Source organism: Sorex fumeus, unplaced genomic scaffold (assembly GCF_029834395.1).
Source record: "Sorex fumeus unplaced genomic scaffold, SorFum_2.1 ptg000041l, whole genome shotgun sequence".
NCBI lineage: Eukaryota > Metazoa > Chordata > Mammalia > Eulipotyphla > Soricidae > Sorex > Sorex fumeus.
Window position 1 is genome coordinate 9,401,818 of NW_026606098.1, and position 20,140 is coordinate 9,421,957.

Sequence of the window (20,140 nt, forward strand, 5' to 3'; positions counted from 1 at the left end):
CTTCTTGGTGTGCAGGGCCGCCCCGCCCAGCTGGCAGACCAAGTGCTAATATGGTGCTGTCTGCCCCGCTAGGGCTGGGCCAGGCCCTGGGCCAGACCATCCTCGGCCTGCGGGGGGACAGCCTGCCCGGAGGTCACAACCCAGAGCCTGGACTCGGAGGCCCCAATAATTAAATGTATCAGCATGGGGGGTTTCTCTGGGGTCCGCCTCAGGACAGCACTTGCAGTCTCAGCCCTGCCTGGGGCAGGATGGGGAGAAAACAGGGCTGTGCCCCAGAACCGCCGCACTGTGGGTGGCTTCCAGGCTTCACGGGGACAGCAAGCTCCCGTCTGAAACGGACAGACCTGGGGCCCCTTGGCAGGCTCCTGGGTCACTGGACTCAGTTGCTTAAAGCAGCTGGCTCCATCCCAACGCCAACCCTCACATGGGTATGTGATGAGCCCCGCATCCCCCCACTGTGGGCGCCCTAGCCCCCACAGAGCAGCGCAGACTCGGGCAATGATTCTACAGCCTTTTATTGTGCTCCAGTGAAATCGAAGAGAGAAAAAGTGCTCATTTTCCCGACGCTGCACCCTCGGTCTTCCAGCCAGCCTAACCGCGTGGACCACTCCTGAAGGTGCAGCCCGCTCCAGAACGGAAGCGCGGGGGTTTCCGAGGGGCGGGGGGTGCTTGTCCTGGGGTGGGGGGTCACAGCTGGGCTACTTTTGCTCAGTGCGGCCTCGGCCTCGGGCTGCTATCCGGAGCAGTCAGCCGGAAGTTGGCCCCTCCATGGGGGAGCGGCCCCCGACTCTCAATCAGCTTCCCCCAAATGCTAGCGCAGGAGGCGGCGGCGTCAGGGCGTGAGGGGCTGGAGGGTGCCATGCAGGGGGAGAGGTGGGCCGCCCCGTGGGGGGCGCCCAGAGCAGCAGGCAGCCTCCCCCGCGGAGGGGGGAGCGGGGCGGGCCCCTAGGCTGAGTTGTAGTAGTTGTGTGGGTGGTGGTGGTTGTGCGCGGGCTCCCCCAGCTCCTCCAGCTCGGGGCTCAGGCAGTACTTGGGGTCGTACACCTGCCGCGGGAGCCCGTATACCGTCATGCCCCGCTGCGAGGCGCCCTTGTTGCTGCCCATCTGCAGGCTGACGTTGAGAGTGTCACAGTGCTCCATGCCCAGCGAGGGCTCGAAGATCTGCCGCTTGGTGCCCGGCGCGGTCATGCCCGCCTGCGGGGGGGCAGGGAGGGCTGGGCGGTCAGCCGGGGGCCATGGGCGAGGGGGCGCGGCGAGGCAGAGGAACCCTCCCCCCCACGCGCACCCACCTGGCTCGCTCCCTTGTTGGTCCCCATCTGCAAGCTGATGGTGGCCTGGTCCAGCGGCTGATCTGTGCCCAGCTTGGGGTCGTAGAGGTGGCGTCGAGTGCCGTAAGCTGTCATTCCCTGCTGGCTGGCAAACTTGTTGGTGCCCATCTACGGGACCAGAAGAATCACTTGAGAAGGTGGACACGGAGGACCGGGGCTGGAGACCCCCCCTTTCTTTATTTTTGGGGGGGATGAGGGGCGTTTGGGGCCACTCCTGGCTCTACTCCAGGGACCACTCTTGGCAGGGCTGAGCGAACCATTTGGGGTGATGGGGGCTCAAACCCGGGGCTGCCACGTGCGCCGTAACCCACTGTAGTATTGCTCTAGCCCCTGGAGGCGGCTTCTCTGGACTCGTGACTCCCAGGTAACGGGCACGGCGAGGGCGCCCCCTGCTGGCGGGGCGGGGCATGTGCATGGAAACGTTCTGACAGGTGTCTCCCCCCCCCCACCCGCCCACACACACACACCCGCCCCATCCCACGGCACCCCCCTGCGACCCCCGCGAGGAAGGGACCCCACCTGCAGCCCGATAATGTTCCTCCCTTGTCTGAGCTTCTCCGGCTCGAACTTGCGCTCCTGCTTCTCTGCGTACTTGACTCCCACGTTCACCTTGTTCCCTTTGGTCTTGGCCTGGGTAAGGGGGGATGGAAGGAGGCAGGGGCTGCCGCGGGCCCCCCGGGGGTGCGGGGGAGCAGCTTCCCGCCCCCCGCACTCACCATGCTGGCCAGCGCCAGGAGCGTGGACTGCACCTGAGTGTGGTTCGTGTTCTCAAACAAGTCATTGGCCTCGAAGATGTCGTGGGGCTTCACCCCGTACTTGGTGACCGCCTTGATGAAATTGCCGATGTTCTCCAGCTGTGGGGAGCAGGGCTGTGGTCAGCGGGGACCCAGGGGTGCTGGGTGGGGGGTGACTGAGAGGGGCAAAGCGCCAGAGGGGTGCTCACCTGGTGCCAGTTCTGCGTGGACTCATTGATCTTTTTCACGGAGCCCGGCTGGAGTTTGTTGATGAATCTGCAAAGGGAAGAAGGGAGACCAGGGGTGATTCCGCCTCCACCTCACACCCCAGGCCCCAAGATGGAGGGCAGGGGAGGGTCCTCACACAGTGCTTTTAAAAATACATATTTGTGGGCCAGAGCGATAATATAGTGGGGAGTGTTTGCCTTGCACGTGGCCCACCCAGGTTCGATCTCCGGCATCCCATAGGGTCCCCTGAGCACTGGCAGGAGTAATTCTTGAGTGCAGAGCGAGGAGTAACCCCTGTGCATCACCGGGTGTGACCAAAAAATAAATATTCAAAATACATTGGAGGGTATGTCCGGAGCTGCTCAGGGCTTACTCCTGGCTCTGTGCTGAGAAATTACTCCTGCCGGTGCCTGGGGGACCATATCAGGTGACAGGATGAGTCTGGGTATGCTGTGAAAGGCCAGCACCCTCTCCTCTGTACTATCACCCCGACTCCATTTTATTTTATCTATTTTTTGGGGGGTAACACCCAGCGATACCCAGGGGTTACTCCTGGCTCTGCACTCAGGAATTACTCCTGGCGGTGCTTGGGGGACTATATAGGATGCTGGGGATCTATCCCGGGTCCGCCACATGCAAGGCAAACACCCTGCCCACTGTACTATTGTTCCGGCCCTTTATTACTATTTTTAAGCCTTCTTTTGTTCCCTTTGGCCCTGAGCACAATTGAGATATAGGCCTCCCTATCTTCTGGAAGCGGGTAAGTTTGGGTCACAGCCAGAGAGGCTCAGGGCTTCCTGGCTCTGTGCTCAGGGATTCACTTGTGGCAGTGTGTGGTGTTCAGGGATTGGAACTGGGGTCAGATGTGTGCAAGGCAGACACTTCACCTGCTGTACCATCACCGCTAGCTCCCACTCTGGAATTTTCCTCCGCCCCTCAGAAACGTCCCTTCACCCTGTGGCGTCAGCAGGCCCATTTACCCAGGGCTTCGCAAGCCCCTGACTTACCCGTGTCGGTCAAGGCTCAAGCTTCTCTGCATCCACAGCCCTCAGGTTTTGGGCCCTGGCGCTGCCCGACCCCCTCCTGGACAGGCGCCTGTCTCCACCCACTCCTTCTAAATAGACCCCCCACCCCTCCGCAGAAACAGATTTTTCTTTTCCATTTTCTTCGGTTTTGAGCCACACCCGGAAGTGCTCAGGGTTTACTTCCTGCTCTGTGCTCAGGGGACACTGTGTGGTGGTAAGGACTGAACCCCGGCTGGCCGTGTGCAAGGCCTTCCCCACGATCCTAACTCTCCGACTCCTGGAACAGCCTTCTGCAAAACAATTCAAGCCAGAGCCGGATTGACAGCACAGGGGGGCTGGGGATTTCCCTTACATTCGGCTGACCCAGGTTTAATCCCTGGCACCACACAGTGATCCCTGAGCACAGAGACAGGAGTAAACCCTGAGCACTGCTGGATGGGGCCCCAAAACCACATACAACCCCAATACAAAAAAATATTTGGTTTGGGGCCACACCCAGCAATGCTTAGGGGTTACTCCTGGCTCTGTACTCAGGAATTACTCTTGGTGAGGCTTGGGGGACCATATGGGGTGCCAGAGATCAAACCTGTTTTGGCCGCGTGCAAGGCAAACGCCCTCCCTACTGTAGTATCATTCCAACCCCAGGAAAAAAAAAAAACTTAAACACTGAATAATAAGCATAGAAATGAGAGGTGCCCTCAGGGATACAGAGCACTGGGCACAGCTCTGGAATCGGGGTGAAGGTGAAGGTCCCCATCAAGAGGGGTACAAGATAAACAGCAAAGAACCTTTGTTCCCCCAAAGCCCCTAGTCAACTCACTGGACGCCTGCAAGCTGGCACCGGGGCTGAGGACAAACATATGGCCCTGAGTTTAATCCCCCGGGGTCTCACATGTGCTTGGGTTGCCCGACCACCCCACAGTCTGGGGAAAAGGATGAAAAAAAAAGGACAAAGTCGCCCCATGTCTGCAGGTTCTTCTTGCAACTTGCAGGGCCACGTTTGCCTCTGCCAGGCCTCAGTTTTCCTGGCCTGTACAATGGGTCCACAGGAGAGGGTGCCTCTGAGAACTGTTCGCAGGTTTCCCCCCTGGAGTATCCAGCTCAGAGTCAGAGTTCTCTGAAGGCCGAGGAGCTGCCAAGGTCTGGTTGGGGCTGGGCAGGGAAGGGCGGGGGGGCAGGGGACCCAGTACCCTGCTCCCTGCTTGCTCACTCGCAAAGGATGATCCCGTCTTTGAGGCCGTCCATGAAGCGGCTGCCGATGCGACGGCCGGTCACCCCCTCGATCCACTCGCGCAGCTCCTGCTCCCGCTGGTGGTCATACTTCTGGGCCAGCTGGGGACGGGGGGAGCAGAGAGAGGGTGAGGGACGGCGGGTGCAGGCTGGCCCCCCGCGGCCTGATCTCATCACTCCAGTCCCTTCCCAACTAAGGCAATTCTGCCCCCGCGTGTCCATGGGCAGGCGGGGGTGTGTGGCAAGAGGCCCGGGTGGTACCTGCCCAGGGGGGCCATTCCGGGCATTCTGAGGTTTGGCACCAGGGAATGCGGGGGGGGGGGGGGGGCGGTGCCTGGATTTCCCATTCCCCCTCCAGACCAAACTTGGGGCTTAGCTTCCTCTGGCCTGCCCCCTCCATCGTCATCCGCTTGTGGGGTGACGGGGTGCCTGGGACAAGAGGAGGCGCCCTGCCTTGGTGTTAGTTTGTTTCTCTTCTGGGGGGTTGGTTTTCTTGGTGTTTTTGGTTTTTTAATTTTTTTTGGACCTCACCCTGCGGTGCTCGGGGCTTACTCCTGCAGAACTCAGGGACTCTCTGGGATCGAACCTGGGTCAGCCTGGTGAAGTGCAAGGGCCTTCCCCCCTGTCCTAGCGCTCCGGCTCTGCCGTCTGGGGATTGTGCCAGACCTGGGTGGGGGCCAGTCTTGGCCAGGCGGATTTGTGTTCGTTCTGTGCCCACATGCCCTTCCTTGCTGTCTCCCCTCCCCACCTCTTCCAGCCTGATTGGGGGTCCCAAGTGTCTCCTTTCTGGTGATGGGGAGTTCTTGGGTGGGTCCCCCACCTGCCGCCTCTGCTTCTCCTGGGCCCCTTCTGGCCTTGGACCCCAGGTCCCCTCCCCCGGACCCCCAACTCTCCATCCCTGCCTCAGCCTTGGTGCTCTCCTCTCCACACCCGTGCCAGGGTCCCAGAATCTCAGCCGCTCTCATCCTCCTCCCTGCCTGGCCTCCCCACAGCCCGGCCCCGTGCCCCCCCTTTTTCTCCAGCACCCCTCCCCCATCAGGCACCCTTCCCAGGCACCCTTCCCATCAGGGCGGCCCTTTCTTCTGCATGGCAGGGGGAGGGGCGGCCCCCTCACCTGGCCCTGGCCCTGCGCCCCCCTCGCTCTCGCAGCAGCTCCCTTTATAAAGCAAACCGGCCCTTATATAGCAGAGCTGGGGCCGGGCTCCCTGCGCCGCCTTATAAGGCTCGGCGGCCGCTCAGCTCGGCTCTGGGGCTCCTCTGGGGCCTGGCAGGGGGAGGGGGCGGCGCCGGCATGTGTCTCCCCAGGAACCCCCACCCCCACATGCCCGGTCCTCCAGCCCAGAGGATTCCCCAGCACCATCGGCCCAGTTCCGGCTCTGCCCTGCCCCGCCCCCACTTCCTCATCCCCTCCCCGGGGCCACCTGTGCCGGGCGCTCACCTCTGCTCCACGGGGCGGGGCGAACATTCAATGGGGTTCCCCCGGCAGCCACTCCCCCACCCCACTAGGTTGGTGACATCAAGTTAGCGTTCCCGGGCACCACCAAACCCCGTTCTCCAGGGGGGCGGGCGCCCATCTCGGACCCCTGCTACACCTTTCGCTCCAACTCGAGTTGCTTGCCTCAGTTTCTCCCATCTGCAGCATGGAGGTGGGGGGCGTCTTAGTAGTTTTCCAGGTCCTGAGTGAACTCTGCACAGCCGCTTCCCCATCTCGTCACCCTCTCCCACATCTTCCTGGGTCCCCAGAAACCCCCCAACTCCCAGAAGGCGCTTTCCCCAAACTTTGCTGGGCTGCGAGGGGCTGGGGGGCCGCCAAGTCACCCCTGGTGGTCCAGCAACGTTCTTATAGCTGCCATTGAGAGTTCCCCTCCGTGGGCCCCCTGAGCCCCAAAAGCGGTGCAGAGCCCCGGAATGATCCCCAGCTGAGGGTCGCCAGCCCGGCGGCGCATTTGACCCCGGCATCCCCAGCCCCGGGGGCTAGATGGAAGGGCTACTCAGCGAACCTCCAAGGTGGGCTCTGGGGACCGGAGCCAGGTTTGGGAGCGCCCCCAAGTCCTACCTTGTTCTTGACCTCGGCGGACAGCCCGTAGGCCGGGCCCCGGTTGAAGTGCGCGGAGGACATGCGGGCGGGTGGCGGGTCGCTGGCGCGGGGGCTGGTGTGCGGGCGGGCGGGGGCGCGGCAGAGGCGCGTCTACAGCCGCTCTGGGCTCGCACCGATTTTGAAGCAGGGGAGGGGGCGGCCCGGCAGCTCCTTAGACCGGCCCATTGGCCGCAGGGGCTGCCAAGGAGGCGGGGCGCCCCCCGCGCCGCCCCCCCCCCCCCAGCGGCCCGTGATGTCAGTATCTTGGTATTGGGAGTTGGTTGTGTCATTGTTTCCACCTGGGGGGGGGGGGGGGCTCGGGCCTGAGTTCTTTTTTTTCTTTAGTGGGGGGGCCAGAGAGAGACCCCCACCTTTCACGCCCCCACACACAGTTTATGTCTGGGTTTCAATTAAGGGGCACTGTTCTCCAGGCCAGCCCCGAAGGGCGTCAGTGGTCGCCAAACTGGCCCTGGATGGCCCTGTCTGCCTTGACCCCACCAGCTGACCCCTCCCCCAGTTTGGTCTTTCCCTCGACCCCAGGTCTCTGACCCTGCCCGCCTCTGTGCCCTGGGAAATGGCAGCGACTGAGGATGCCAGGGACCTGAGCCCTAGGGTGACAGTGTCAGCCAGTCCCAGCTCAGGCACCTCGCACCCATGTCCCTGTGTCAGCCAGCCTGGCCCCAAGAGAGGACAGCCCCTGCTGTCCCTAGGGGTCGATGTCTCAGCCAGGCCAGACCACTTGACAAGGCTACAAGGCTTCTCCATTAGTGGCGCTGGGTGATGTGTCAGCCACCTGCCACTTGCAAAAGAGGCTCTTTCTTTTGGGCCAAGCCTGGTGGGTCTCAGAGGCTGCTCTTGGCTCACAGCTTGGGATTGTTTCTGGTAGTGCTCACGGGACCATGCAGTGCTCGGCTTCTGCATGCGGAGCCCCTGGAATATCCTAGACAAAGCCACCCTGATCACCTTCATCACCATCACCGTCATCGCCACCGCCATCATCATCCTCCTTGATGTAGTTGTGTGTGTGTGTATGTGTGTCGTCTTTTTAACACCCAGCAATGCTCAGGGCTTACTCCTTGCTCTGCATTCAGGAATCACTCCTGGCAGCTCGGGGGATCCTATGGGATGCCGGAGATCAAAGCTGGGTCAGCCGCGTGCAAGGCAAATGCCTTAGCCTCTGTGCTATCGTTCCAGCCCCATAGTTGTTATTTATTATTTTGAGGGGCCACACCCGGTGCTCAGCAGTCACCCCTGGTGGAGCTCAGGAGACCCTGTGCAGTGCTGGGGATCCAGCCGCGGCTGGGTGCAGGCAGGGTGTAGGCAGGGTGAGCACCTTCCCCCCATGCTCTCTCCAGCCTCATTTGCACCTATGCCAGATCCTGTGTCTTCTGGAGTTTCAGCAACACTTTCAGGTGGTCGCGGTTATTATATGCATGTCGTGGCCAGGGAAACAGGCTGGCAGTGGAGAGCAGAACTGAACCTCCAGTTCGTCCTGCAGCAAGGCAGGGTGGACACAGGATTTCTGCCGATGAGGGGCTGCCCTGGGCAGCGTCTCTGGACCTACTGGATGTCGGTCACTTAGGAGGGCCAGACAGAAATATCTCCATACATGGCCAAAAGGGTGCAAAACAGATGTCCCCTAAATAAAGACTGAGGAAGTTTATAAAGAGGAGTCTATTAGGGAGGATGACCGGTGGAAAACAAAAGGAACTCACAGTTTTTGCCCCGCTCATTCTATGCTGAGTGCTATAAATTTTAACCCCCTCTGCCCAACTCCTCCCATGCTGGAAATTGATTCTACCAATGGCCACATCCCAGACTCCTAGATTTATTAACTACCGCCCCCTCACAACAGCCTTAGGAGGTAGGGGTCAATGGCAGTGCGGAGCGGTCAAGCCAGACTCCCGGGCGCCACACAGTGGGGAGGCAAGATTCGAACGCGCAGCCTCGGGGATCCGGCGAGCAGCGGCGCCCTCTGGCGGCCGCGGCGGAGAGCGCGGGGCGGGGCCTGGCGGGGCAGCGCGCGCTGAGTCACGCGGCCCCGCCTCTCCGCCGGCGGCCTTTGGCCATTTATAGAATCCGCCGCGGTCCTGAAGTCACTGCGCTGGCACGACAGGGGCGGAGTGCGGGGTGGAGGAGTCTTGGCAGGCTCGGCGACAGGGCAGCCCGGGGTCTCCCTAAGGGGCGGCCCTTTCCTGGATCGGCCGGGCGGTTCCGCGTGTCCTCTCTCTCCATCTCGGGGCTCTGATTTTCTCCCTCCTTGCCTGTCTCTGTGTCTGTCTGGAGGTCGGAACGGGAATAGGAGAGGCAGCGAGAGGAGGCACATCCTATCCTGATCTTCCCATCTTGGTGACCCCAGGGGACCCTCCTCCTCTCCTCCCCCTCCCCCCGCCCCGCCCTGTACATACCCGGTGATGCTCAGGACTTAAACCTGACTTTGTGCTCAGGGATCACTCCTGGCCGAGCTCAGAGGACCACATGGGCTGCCAGGGATTGAACCCGTGTCAGCCACGTGCAAGGCAAGCACCCTGCCTCGTGTACTGTCTCTCCAGCCTGTATTTTAAACTTTTTTTGTTTGGTTTTGGGTTTGGGGCAACACCCAGTGATGCTCAGGGCTTACTCCTGGCTCTGCACTCAGGAATCACTCCTAATGGTGTTCTGGGGACCTTATGGGGATGCTAGGAATCGAACTTGGTTTGGCTGTATGCACAGCAAGCGCCCTACCCGCTGTACTATCTCCCTGGCCCCTTCAGCTTTTTATTCTGAGATAATTTTCGACTTAAAGTAGCAAAACTAGGATGGTGAGTTCCTATATGCCCTTCAGCCAGAACTCTGACTTATGTAATCATACTCCATTTATCACAATGAAGCAATTAACCTTGTCACGGTTCTATTAATAAACGACTAGCCTTGCTTTGGATTTCTCCACCTTTTCTGTCCAGTACTTCTTTGGGGTGCCAGGACTGAATCTGAGATGCTTCGAATCACGATTCAAGAAAAGACACCCTCCCATCCTGCCGTCCCTCGAGCTTGAATAACCTGATTCTTTTGAAACCTGCTTTGGGGATTTTGCTAGACTGTCTCTAGATTTGGTTTGTGTTGCTGAGACGGGAGCTTGGTGCAGTATAAAGGACTCCAGAGGGTTGGTAATCCCTTACGGGTGTGTGGAGGTGACTCATAGATGCTGATGTTAGCCTCACTCCCTGGGTACAGCTCTGTCTAGGGCTGCTGAGCCCGCGAAGCTGCTGTTTTCCCATTGGTTGTTGGAGCTCTGCATATTAAAGGTCGACATCGGGGCTTCACACATGCTATTTTGTGCTCTATTAATAAACACATCAAGTATGTAAATGCCTGCGTGTGACTACGCCTGTAAGATTTGTGGCTGTCCTGAGATCCAAAGGAGGCGGCCAGATCAGCGACCCCAATGACATGTCCACCCACCACCCTTGCCCTCACCCACGCCCCAGCCGAGCAGAACACACTTGCCTGCGCCTGCACCCAAGAGAGCCGGCTGGGAGCGCGCCCAGCTGCAGCCCACGTGGCTGTCAATGTGTTGGGGAGGGTGGTGCGAGAACCCTCCTGGACCGGCAGCTGATTGGCTGTAGTGCCTCACAGTTCAGCCAATCCCAGCACTGTTGAGGAGACAAAGGTGCTGAGGCTGCGCACGAGGGTTGCAGCATCTAAGAGTGGTTGTCAGAATCCTGTTCACTGCCAGCCCCAGTCTCCTTAAACCACCCAATCTGGAAACTGCGTGAAAGGAGCGAGTAACTGTCTTCTAACTGTCTTCGCCTACAACAACCTCCTCCTCCTTCCTCCTTCCTCCTTCCTCCTCCTCCTTCCTCCTTCCTCCTCCTCCTCCTCCTCCTCCTCCTCCTCCTCCTCCTCCTCCTCCTCCTTCTTCTTCTTCTTCTTCTTCTTCTTCTTCTTCTTCTTCTTCTTCTTCTTCTTCTCCTCCTTCTCCTTCTCCTTTTCCTTCTCCTCCTCCTCCTCCTCTTCCTCTTCTTCCTGTTCTTCCTCTTCCTCTTCTTCTTCCTTTTCTTTTCCTCTTCTTCTTCTTCCTCTTCTTCCTCCTCCTCCTGCTCCTTCTTCCTCTTCTTCTTCTTTCTTCCTCTTCCTCTTCCTCTTCTTCTTCTCCCTTCTTCCTTCTTTCTTCCTCTTCTTCCTCCTCCTCCTCCTCCTCCTTCGTCCTCTTCCTCTTCTTTTTTCCTCTTCCTCTTCCTCTTCTTCTTCTTCTTCTTCTTCTTCTTCTTCTTTTTCTTCTTCTTCTCCTCCTCCTTCTCCTCCTTTTCCTTCTCCTCCTCCTCCTCCTCTTCCTCTTCTTCCTGTTCTTCCTCTTCCTCTTCTTCTTCCTCTTCTTTTTCCTCTTCTTCTTCTTCTTCCTCTTCTTCCTCTTCCTCTTCTTCTCCCTTCTTCCTTCTTTCTTCCTCTTCTTCCTCCTCCTCCTTCTTCCTCTTCTTTCTTCCTCTTCCTCCTCCTCCTCTTCCTCTTCCTCTTCCTCTTCCTCTTCCTCTTCTTCTTCTTCTTCTTCTTCTTCTTCTTCTTCTTCTTCTTCTTCTTCTTCTTCTTCTTCCGTCACACCTGGCGATGCTCAGGGGTTACTCCTGGCTCTGCACGCAGAAATTACTACTGGTAGTGATTGGGGGACCATATGGAATGCCGGAGATGGAATCCGGGTCGGCCACGTGCAAGGCAAACGTCCTCCCCACTGTACTATCACTCTGACCCCAACACCTTCTGCTCCTATCAGGCCCTTGATTAATAGGCAAATGTACTAGATTTTTTTTTTTGGAGGCGGGTGTTCCCACATGAGACTCAGCAGGCTGTCAGCAATTCTCAACAACCCTGTGCAAGGATGCAGTTTCCTCAGAATTTCGAGAATTCCCCAGGCCACCTCGGCAGTGCTTGGAGTTATCAAGTTACCCAGCAGTGCATGGGGGTGGGGGGTGTCGTATGGTGTTTGGATTTCAACCAGAATCAGCTGAAAGCAAGACATGCTTTGTGGGACCCGAGCAGTAGTAGTACGGTGGAGAGGGCGTTTGCCTTGTACTCGGCAACCTGGGTTCAGTCGCTAACGTTCCCTAGGTTCCCTGAGCACCGCCAGGAGTGATTTCTGAGTGCAGAACCAGGAGTAAGCCCCGAATAGCAATGGGTATCTTCTTCCCTCCACCCCTCAAAACAAAGACATGTGCTTTTTTTTTTTTTAACTTTTTGGATCGCACTCCGCGATGCTCAGGGGTTATTTTACTCCTGGCTCAGCAGTCAGGAATTTCTTCTGGTGGTGCTTGGGGGACCATATGGGTGCAAGGCAAACGCCCTACCAGCTGTATTACCGCTCCCGCCCCCGACACGTGCTTTATTTGGCCATTTACCTGCATTTTTAAAAATTCACTCTCTGACTGGAGCGATAGCACAGCGGGTAGGGCGTTTGCCTTGCATGCAGCCGACCCAGATTCGATTTCCAGCATCCCATATGGTCCCCTGAGCACTGCCAGGAGTAATTCCTGACTGCAAAAGCCAATAGTAACCCCTGTGCATCGCTGGGTGTGACCCAAAAAGAAAAAAAAATTCACTCTTTAAAAACCCCATGAAGTTACTATTGGCCCAGTTTAAGATGAGACTATCAAGGCAAAGTAGCCCTACTTCGCAGCACTGGGTCAGTCACCCACAGCACCTTCTTTTTCACGGAAGTCACCACTTTGGGGCTTGAGAGATAGTACAGCGAGTAGGGTGCTTGCCTTCATGCAGCAGACCCGGATAAAATTCCGTCGGCACCCATAAGGTCCCCCGGCATCGCCAGGAGTAATTCCTGAGTGCACAGCCAGGAATAACCCCGGGCATCACTGATGTGGACCGTCCCCCCCCCCCACAAAAAATAGATCACGTCTAAAACTGCGCCAGGCAATCTAGTAAGCATCTATGAAATGACTGTTGAACAAATGAGTTAATAGCCCTTCTAATGGTTCTTTCCCACGTTCGAGTGTGAAAATTGAATCGCCGCCAGCTCTTTAACGAGTCTGTGCCAAGTCCTGCCCCTAAGCAGCAACCAGATTCGAGACTCGGTCGAGGGGTGTGGCCTGTCTTGTTTACGGGCAGGATCTGACTCTTTAAGAGGCGGGGGCTAGATCATTCAGCCTTCCTATTGGTGATCTACCGTTTGTGGGCGGCCCTTCTCTAAATAGGCAGTTCCGATTTGCTGTCGCTCTAGAGACCCGTGACCCGGAAACTCTTCTAAGAATATGGCGGCGCCCAGCGGCAAGGCAGAGCTGGCCGGGAATTCGTAGTCTCTCGAATGAATAGGTAGGTCGCGCTTGGGGAGATGAGCGCGAACTACAGGGCCCCAGGCGACTCGCTCAGGACGGCAGCGCGGAGTTGGCCCCATTGGGATCGTGCTGTGCGGCCACAGTGCCGTGACCTTTGGGTGCAGGTCAGGGACGTACGGCTTCTGTTCTTGCAGATAAGGGAATTGACGCTTGAAGGGATTAACGCCCATTTGCTGGAGATCTCTTCGGAAGTTAGGCTAGAATTCGATCCTGCGTCTGCCTGTTTGACCCAAGGAACCCCGAATCCTGGCAGCCAGTCTTAGAACTGCTGTAGGTACTTGCCTGCACGAGGTTCCGCTTTATAGACTCTAGAATCTGCGCCCCTTACCCCATTCAAAAGATGCTCGTTGGCTCTTACAGTACACCAATAGGTGTTCTAAGGACTGCTGGCACAACGTTGAAGAGAAATACTCGCCCTCGCCCCCAACTCTTAGGGAGCCAGACATTATACAGGGTAAAAGGAAAAGGAGTAAGAGGTTTCAGAAGCTAAATAATGGTCAAACCTGCGTTCATACCGGTGATGGGGGCTTTCTGTTGGTGGTGGGCAGTAGTCAGGGTCGGTGCCTCATTTGAATAGCTGGGGCCTGATTTTCTTTTCGGTTTTAATTTTCTTTTGGTTTTGGGGCCACAGCTGGCGATGCTCAGGGGTTACTCCTGGCTTGTACTCAGAAATTACTGCTGGGGATTCATATAGGTTTCATATAGGGACTCATATAGGATTCATATAGGTTTCGTGTAGGATTTCATATAGAATTCATATAGGTTACTCCTGGCTTGTACTCAGGAATTACTGCTAGGGATTCATATAGGTTTCATATAGGATTCATATAGGTTACTCCTGGCTTGTACTCAGGAATTACTGCTAGGAATTCATATAGGTTTCATATAGGATTCATATAGGTTACTCCTGGCTTGTACTCAGGAATTACTCCTAGGGATTCATATAAGAATCCCATATGGTCAGGGGACCATGTGGGATGCCGGGGATGGAGTATGCCCTACCCACTGAATATTGCTCTGGCCCCGGGGTCTGATTCTCTCCCTCATCTCTATAATCAGAAGGCAAAGTCAGTTCAAGGCTCCTGAGACTAAAGTAAGTTTATCCTGTCTCAGGAAAAAACGGCGAAGCTGTCATCTAATGGTAGAGCGAATGTTTCAGGGAGTGAATGCCATCTTTGACACCCACACACACACACAAATGAGTCGATATGAGGTTGACAGTACAGCTGGTGCTGTCCGAGATTTGAGTTTGGATGGGGGAGCCCCTTTCTGCTTCTGTCTTACAGCAATGTCTGTGATTTGGGGCACGAACACTGAATTTAGTTCACTAAAATTTGGGGTCACACCTAGGGCCTCAAGTTATTTTCGGCTCTGTGCTCAGGAGTGGCTTGGGGTGGTGTTGTCGTAGCCTACCTGGGTTTGACTCTTAACACCACATAGCGTCCTCTAGTCCCCTTCAGGAGTGATTCCTGAGTATCGAAAATATAGCCGGAAATTGAGCTAGGAGTTAGCCCTGAGCACCACCGGATATAGCCCCCAAAGCAAAAACAGAAACAGAGAAATAAACAAACAAGTCCTTTGTAGTCAGCTGATTTTCCCCACAGATGCTAGTGCCTCGAGTGGACCAGGACACTGGATGTGTCCATGCAGTGAGCCCTTCCTTACACCATACACAAATATTAATTTAGAATGATCCTGTGACGGGCTGGAGCCACAGAACAGCAGAAAGGGAACTCACTTTGCATGCAGCCAGCCCAGGTTTGATACCAGCACCCTCTAGGGTCCCCTGAGCACTGAGCCGGGTGTAAACCCTGAGCATCACTGGGTATGCCCAAAAACAAATCCCCCCCAAAAAAATGTTGGGTAATGCCATGTAGGAAACTCCTGGTGAAAGTCAACTCCTGGGGGCCAGAGCAGGGACCCCGGCTGTAGGTGAGGAGGGCTCGGCCTCCACCCCCGTGACAGGGTGGTCATCTCACTGTGTCCTCTCTCTCCCGGTCAGGTGATTGCCTGGCAAGCATGAGCTGGATCCGAGCTATCCTACAGACCCCAGGCCTCTCCCGGTGCTGGGGAGGTATCTGCGGGGGCGCACTGATGGGAGCCCCCTTTCCTCAGGTAACCAGGTGCCTAGTGGCCTAATGGTGGTCTGACCATTTCCATTCTCCTCCCCTTCTTTCTCAGCTTGCTTTTTTGCCCCTTAAAAGCCATGCCCCGGGGGCTGGAGCAATAGCACAGGGGAAAGGGAGTTTGCCTTGCATGCGGCTGACCCGGGTTCGATTCCCAGCATCCCATATGGTCCCCTGAGCACCGCCAGGGATAATTCCTGAGTGCAGAGCCAGGAGTAACCCCTGAGCATCGCCGGGTGTGACCCAAAAAGAAAAAAAAAGGCCATGCCCAGGGCTGGAGCAATAGCACAGCGAGTAGGATGTTGCCTTGCATGTGGCCGACCCGGGTTCAATTCTCAGCATCCCATATAGTCCCCTGAGCACCGCCAGGAGTAATTCCTGAGTGCATGAGCCAGGAGTAGCCCCTGTGCATTGCCTGGTGTGACCCAAAAAGAGAAAAAAAAAAAAAAACATGCCCAAGGCAGGGCAACCCTGATATAGCCCGCCCCAGGGCCACGTGCATGCTCTGCCAGGCAACCACCCAGCCTGCACCTGTCCGTCACCCCTTCTTATTTTCCCTTTTCATTGAATAATGTGGCACTGGGAGAACTTTCTCAGGAAGTCTCCAGAGCCCACAGGGGCAGCTTGTCCCCAGGTTCCTGCCCTGTGCACCATTAGCGCACACGGGGGTGTGGGGGAGGCTGCCCATGGGCCCGAGTTCTCGCCCCTGGTTGTGGGTGGTCCTCTGAACACCTCTGGGTGCCCCCCCAAACCCGCGCTGCCGAGCGGACCCCAGAGCATTGCTCGGGTCACCTCCACTCCCCTCCACGTTAAAATAACACTCCAATTTGGGGGTGCTGCCTCATTTTGCGGGGCTTGAGTTTAGCACAGCACCTCAGTTTCTCAGAGCCCCAAAGGGGTACTCAGTGCCACGGACAACTGCACATCTGACCCTTCCCCCCGCACACCCCTAGGTGTTCCCCCAGATCCAGCGGGGTCTCCACTGCAGCAGCGCTGCCCACACCTCCTCCGACTCTTCCCTGGTCCCGCGCCCCCCGGAGCCCTCCGGGCGGCCCCCCCAGGCTCCAGCCCCCCACGAGGAGCTGTTCGGGCCGGCCGCTGGGGGCGAGCGGAACAAGGCGGGCTTCCTGCGCGCGGTGCAGAGCTTCTCCCAGCGCAGCGTGCACAAGCGCGGCCACGTGGACTTCATCTACCTGGCGCTGCGCAAGATGCCGCAGTTCGGCGTGGAGCGCGACCTGGCTGTCTACAACCTGCTGCTCGACGTCTTCCCCAAGGAGGTCTTCCGGCCGCGCAACATCTTCCAGCGCATGTTCCTGCACTATCCGCGCCAGCAGGAGTGCGGGCTGGCCGTTCTGGAGCAGATGGAGAATCACGGTGCCTGCCCGCGCCGGGCCCCTGCGTGCCTGGAGGGGGCACGGGGTGGGGGCGCTTTTCCTGGCCCTGTGCTGGAGGGATTCCCGGCCTGAGATCGGGGATCTCAGCGTGCCTGAGATTGCTACTGGATCCTTCATGCCGGCGCCCCCAGCCCCCCAGTCTCCCTCTTCTGTCCTGCCCAATCCCTGCTCCCTTCTCTCCATCCCTATCCCTTCTAGCTCCCTTTCTCACCTGCCTTACCTATTTTCTCTTGGGGGCAGGAGGGTGGGGCATACTCCGAGATGCTCAGGGTTTACTCCTAGTTCTGCGGGCGACTCGGAATTACTCCTGGTGATCCAACCCAGGTCGGGCGCCTGCACGGCCAGCACCTTACCCACTGTCCTATTTCCGGCTCAGGGGTGATGCCCAACAAGGAGACGGAGTTCCTGCTCCTCCAGATCTTCGGCCGCAGGAGCTACCCCATGCTCAAACTGGTGCGCATGAAGCTGTGGTTCTCCCGCTTCAAGCACGTCAACCCCTTCCCCGTGCCCGCGGAGCTGCCCCAGGACCCCGTGGACCTGGCCCGCCTGGGTCTGCGGCACATGGAGCCCAACCTCAGCTCCAGGGTCACCGTGTACCAGGTAAAGCTGCCACCTGCGTGGGCCTGAGACCGTGGCCGGGTTCCCTGTCTTGCTTCCTGTCACTCCAGCTCCTCAACACTCGACCTTTGCTCGTGCCCCTGTCCCATGCTGACTGTGGCTGGCCCCGCCTCTCTGTTCCTCTGTCCTCAGGCCTCTGTTCTCTCTGCCGCAGTTCCCACACAGCATCTAGCTGAGTGGCTCTGAGATCTCTGATGGGGGGGGGTCCTCAGAAGAACTTTGGAGCCCATGCTTGGTGCACATGAGTGGTTGTAAGGCGACTGAGCCACCCCCTAGATTGTTGTTTTTAAACTAAAATTCACTTTGGGGACCAAAGCAACAGGACAGTGGGTAAAGTGCTTGCCTGGCACATGGCCAGCCTGGGTTCTATAGGATCCCGCCAGGAGTGACTGGAGTGTCGTAGGGTATGGACCCAAAACAAAGCATGAGAAGAACTGGCTTTGTTTTGGGGGTGTCAGGGGTGGGATCCAGGGACTCCCGTGTTTTCCTGCCAAGCCACATGCAGGGCTGAGTTTTAGGAGCCAGGGAGCCCTTAGCACTGACCAGCGTGGCCCAGCCTCACAAAAAAAATTAAAGATATGAAGAATTTTTCTCCCCTCCGTGCCTCCCACAGCTCCAACATCTTTTGGAATTTCCTAAGGACTGAGCATGGCCGGGGCCTGTGGTCGCAGGCACTGCGCAACTTTCAGAAGTAAGGCTGGGGGCTGGAGTGATAGCACAGCGGGTAGAGTGTTTGCCTCACACGCGGCCGACCCGGGTTCGATTCCTAGCATCCCATATGGTCCCCCAAGCACTGCCAGGAGTAACCTCTGTGCATCACCGGTGTGACCCAAAAAGAAAAAAGAAAGACTAGAAGTCTCCCGGTTGTGTAGCTGGAGAAACAGAGGCACGTGGGCTTGATGAGGGGGTGAGGGGGCTTTGAGGCATAGCCAGGCTGGAACCCGTGGGAATCGCCCCTGGGAGTCCGTCCTGTCAAGCCTCTTGGAGAAGAGAGGGGATGTGCTATGGACCCTCACCCTGCTGGGGTGTCCCTGCAGCTTTTTCTTCCCTGGGTGCCTCCAGAGGGGCTGCCCCAAACCTGCACCCCTGTTCTGCCTTACAGATGCCTTTGCCCCAAGACCCTGCGGGAAGCCAGAGCCTGGCAGAACCCCACACGCCGCACATTGTTGGTGAGTCCGGGCATGTGCATGCGCCGGCCTGCTGGGGATAGGGCTTCTCTGGGCCTTGGGGCAGTGCCCCTCGGCCAGGCACCCAAGGAAACGTGTCTCTGCATACCAGGAATCCAGAGCACCGATCAACAGGCGGCCCTGGCCCGCCATGACCCAGCCCGGCCCGTGTTTGTGGAGGGCCCCTTTTCCCTGTGGCTCCGGAACAAATGCATCTATTACCACATCTTGAGAGCTGACCCGCTGCCCCCCGAGGACAGGGTGAGAGCTCCGAGGGGCACAGGGTTTGGGCGGGTAGGGGGGTGCTGTGATCAGGGCCTCTGATTGTGCCTGCACCCCTCGCCCAGGAAGTTGAGGAGATTCCAGAAGAGTGGAACCTTTACTACCCAATGCAGCTGGCCCTGGACTACGGCCGGAGCGGCTGGGATGATTACAATTTCGACATTGATGAAGGTCAGGACTGGGCCCCTCTCCCTGCTCCCTGTGGCCCCGGTGGCCACCGCAGCACCCCTTAACCATTATGCTGCAGAGCTTAAAGGAGCATGAGAGTCCCCCAACCAACAAAAGACAACACCCTAAAGAAGTGATTGTTATTTTTTTGAGCTGGAAATGGAACAGTTTGTTGGAAAATAGAAGAGTAAGGAAAAGAAACTCACTAGCCCAGGAGGACTTAGTACAGGACTAAGTTCAAAGGGTAATTTTATTTTTATTTATTTATTTGTTTGCTTTTTGGGTCACACCCAGCAATGCTCAGGGATTCCTCCTGACTGCACTCAGGAATTACCCCTGGCTGTGCTCGGGGACCATATTGGATGCTGGGGATTGAACCCAGGTCGGCCGTGTGCAAGGCAAACACCCTTCCCACTGTGCTTTCGCTCCAGCCCCCAAAGGGTAATTTTAAAATCAAATTATTTCTTTTTTTTTTTTTTGAGGGGGTCACATCTGGCAGTGCTCAGGATTGACTCCTGTTTCGGTGTTCAGGAATCATTCCTAGTGGGGTTCATGGGACACTGTGGTGCAGGGTATTGAAGGATTGAACCAGGGTCAGCTGTGCACACAACAAGGGCCTTCCTCCCACAAGGGGTGCTCCCTAGCATCCAGCTAGTACACCTTGGCTGTCTACCCACACCCACAGGTCTTGAGGTCCCCCGGGGAGATGGGACTGGCTGGAAGGAGGCATCAGCCAAGTGAGCCTGCAAGGCTGAGCTCCGACACCAGCCAGGCGGCAAGAGCTACCTAAGGCCCCTGCTCCAGACCCCAGTGGGGGTCTAGGCCAGAATGGGGAGGAGGCATGGTGCGTTCCCCATCCCCGACTGCACAAACTGAGGGCCCCCTGTCTCTCCACAGTGGAAGAAGGCCCCATCTTTGCCATCTGCGTGGCAGGAGCCCATGACCAGTCCACCCTGGCCAAATGGATCCAGGGCCTGCAGGAGACCAACCCGGCCCTGGCCCAGATCCCCGTTGTCTTCCGCCTGACTGGCTCGGCCGGGGAGCTCCAGTCACCCACAGGGCTGGAGGAGGCGCCGCCGCCGCCCCCGCCGCCGCCGCCGCAGCAGCAGCAGCAGCCCGAGAGCCAAGAAGAAGACGACCAGGACCGACAGCGACGGCAGCGGGGCCAGAGCTGAAGCCGAGTGGCCACCGGGGCTGCTGGCCCTGGACTGCTGGGGAAATCGTGCTGAGCGGGGAGTGTTCGGCAAATAAAAGATCGAACTCGCCAACAAATTCCCTGGCTGCGCCCCCCCTCCCATTCCTGTGTCCACACCTTTGGAGGAATGCAAGATAAAGACCCCCAGGTCTGCGCCCCCCACCCCCAAACGGCGCTTCCTCCCAGTGCACTAGCAACGCGCGGGCCCCCCCCCCCTCGGTCTCTAAGTTAGAGAGCGCGGGAGGCCGG

General features: G+C 57.8%; 2 protein-coding genes across 4 annotated transcripts; one reads left to right on the forward strand and one right to left on the reverse strand.

The window, feature by feature from the left end:
- Positions 1-793: 793 nt before the first annotated feature.
- CNN1 (calponin 1) lies at positions 794-6,672 on the reverse strand. 2 transcript variants are annotated; one of them, XM_056119269.1, is made up of 7 exons: positions 6,602-6,672; positions 4,526-4,647; positions 2,272-2,338; positions 2,045-2,182; positions 1,848-1,958; positions 1,290-1,436; positions 794-1,194 (listed from the first exon to the last, which is right to left on the reverse strand). In XM_056119269.1, exons 1-7 carry the CDS (start codon positions 6,662-6,664, stop codon positions 946-948), a joined length of 897 nt encoding a protein of 298 aa, XP_055975244.1. In that variant the 5' UTR covers positions 6,665-6,672; the 3' UTR covers positions 794-945. The 2 variants fall into 2 exon arrangements, with proteins under 2 accessions (XP_055975244.1, XP_055975245.1); XM_056119270.1 differs by lacking the exon at positions 1,848-1,958.
- A 6,148-nt stretch (positions 6,673-12,820) lies between these two features.
- On the forward strand, positions 12,821-19,968 carry ECSIT (ECSIT signaling integrator). 2 transcript variants are annotated; one of them, XM_056119257.1, is made up of 9 exons: positions 12,855-12,919; positions 13,077-13,212; positions 14,945-15,057; positions 16,022-16,442; positions 16,839-17,062; positions 18,183-18,249; positions 18,359-18,507; positions 18,594-18,699; positions 19,594-19,968. In XM_056119257.1, the coding sequence occupies exons 3-9, from the start codon at positions 14,962-14,964 to the stop codon at positions 19,869-19,871; spliced, it is 1,341 nt and encodes a 446-aa protein (XP_055975232.1). In that variant the 5' UTR covers positions 12,855-12,919; positions 13,077-13,212; positions 14,945-14,961; the 3' UTR covers positions 19,872-19,968. The 2 variants fall into 2 exon arrangements, with proteins under 2 accessions (XP_055975231.1, XP_055975232.1); XM_056119256.1 differs by lacking the exon at positions 13,077-13,212 and having other exon boundaries at positions 12,821-12,919.
- The last annotated feature ends 172 nt before the right edge of the window (positions 19,969-20,140 follow it).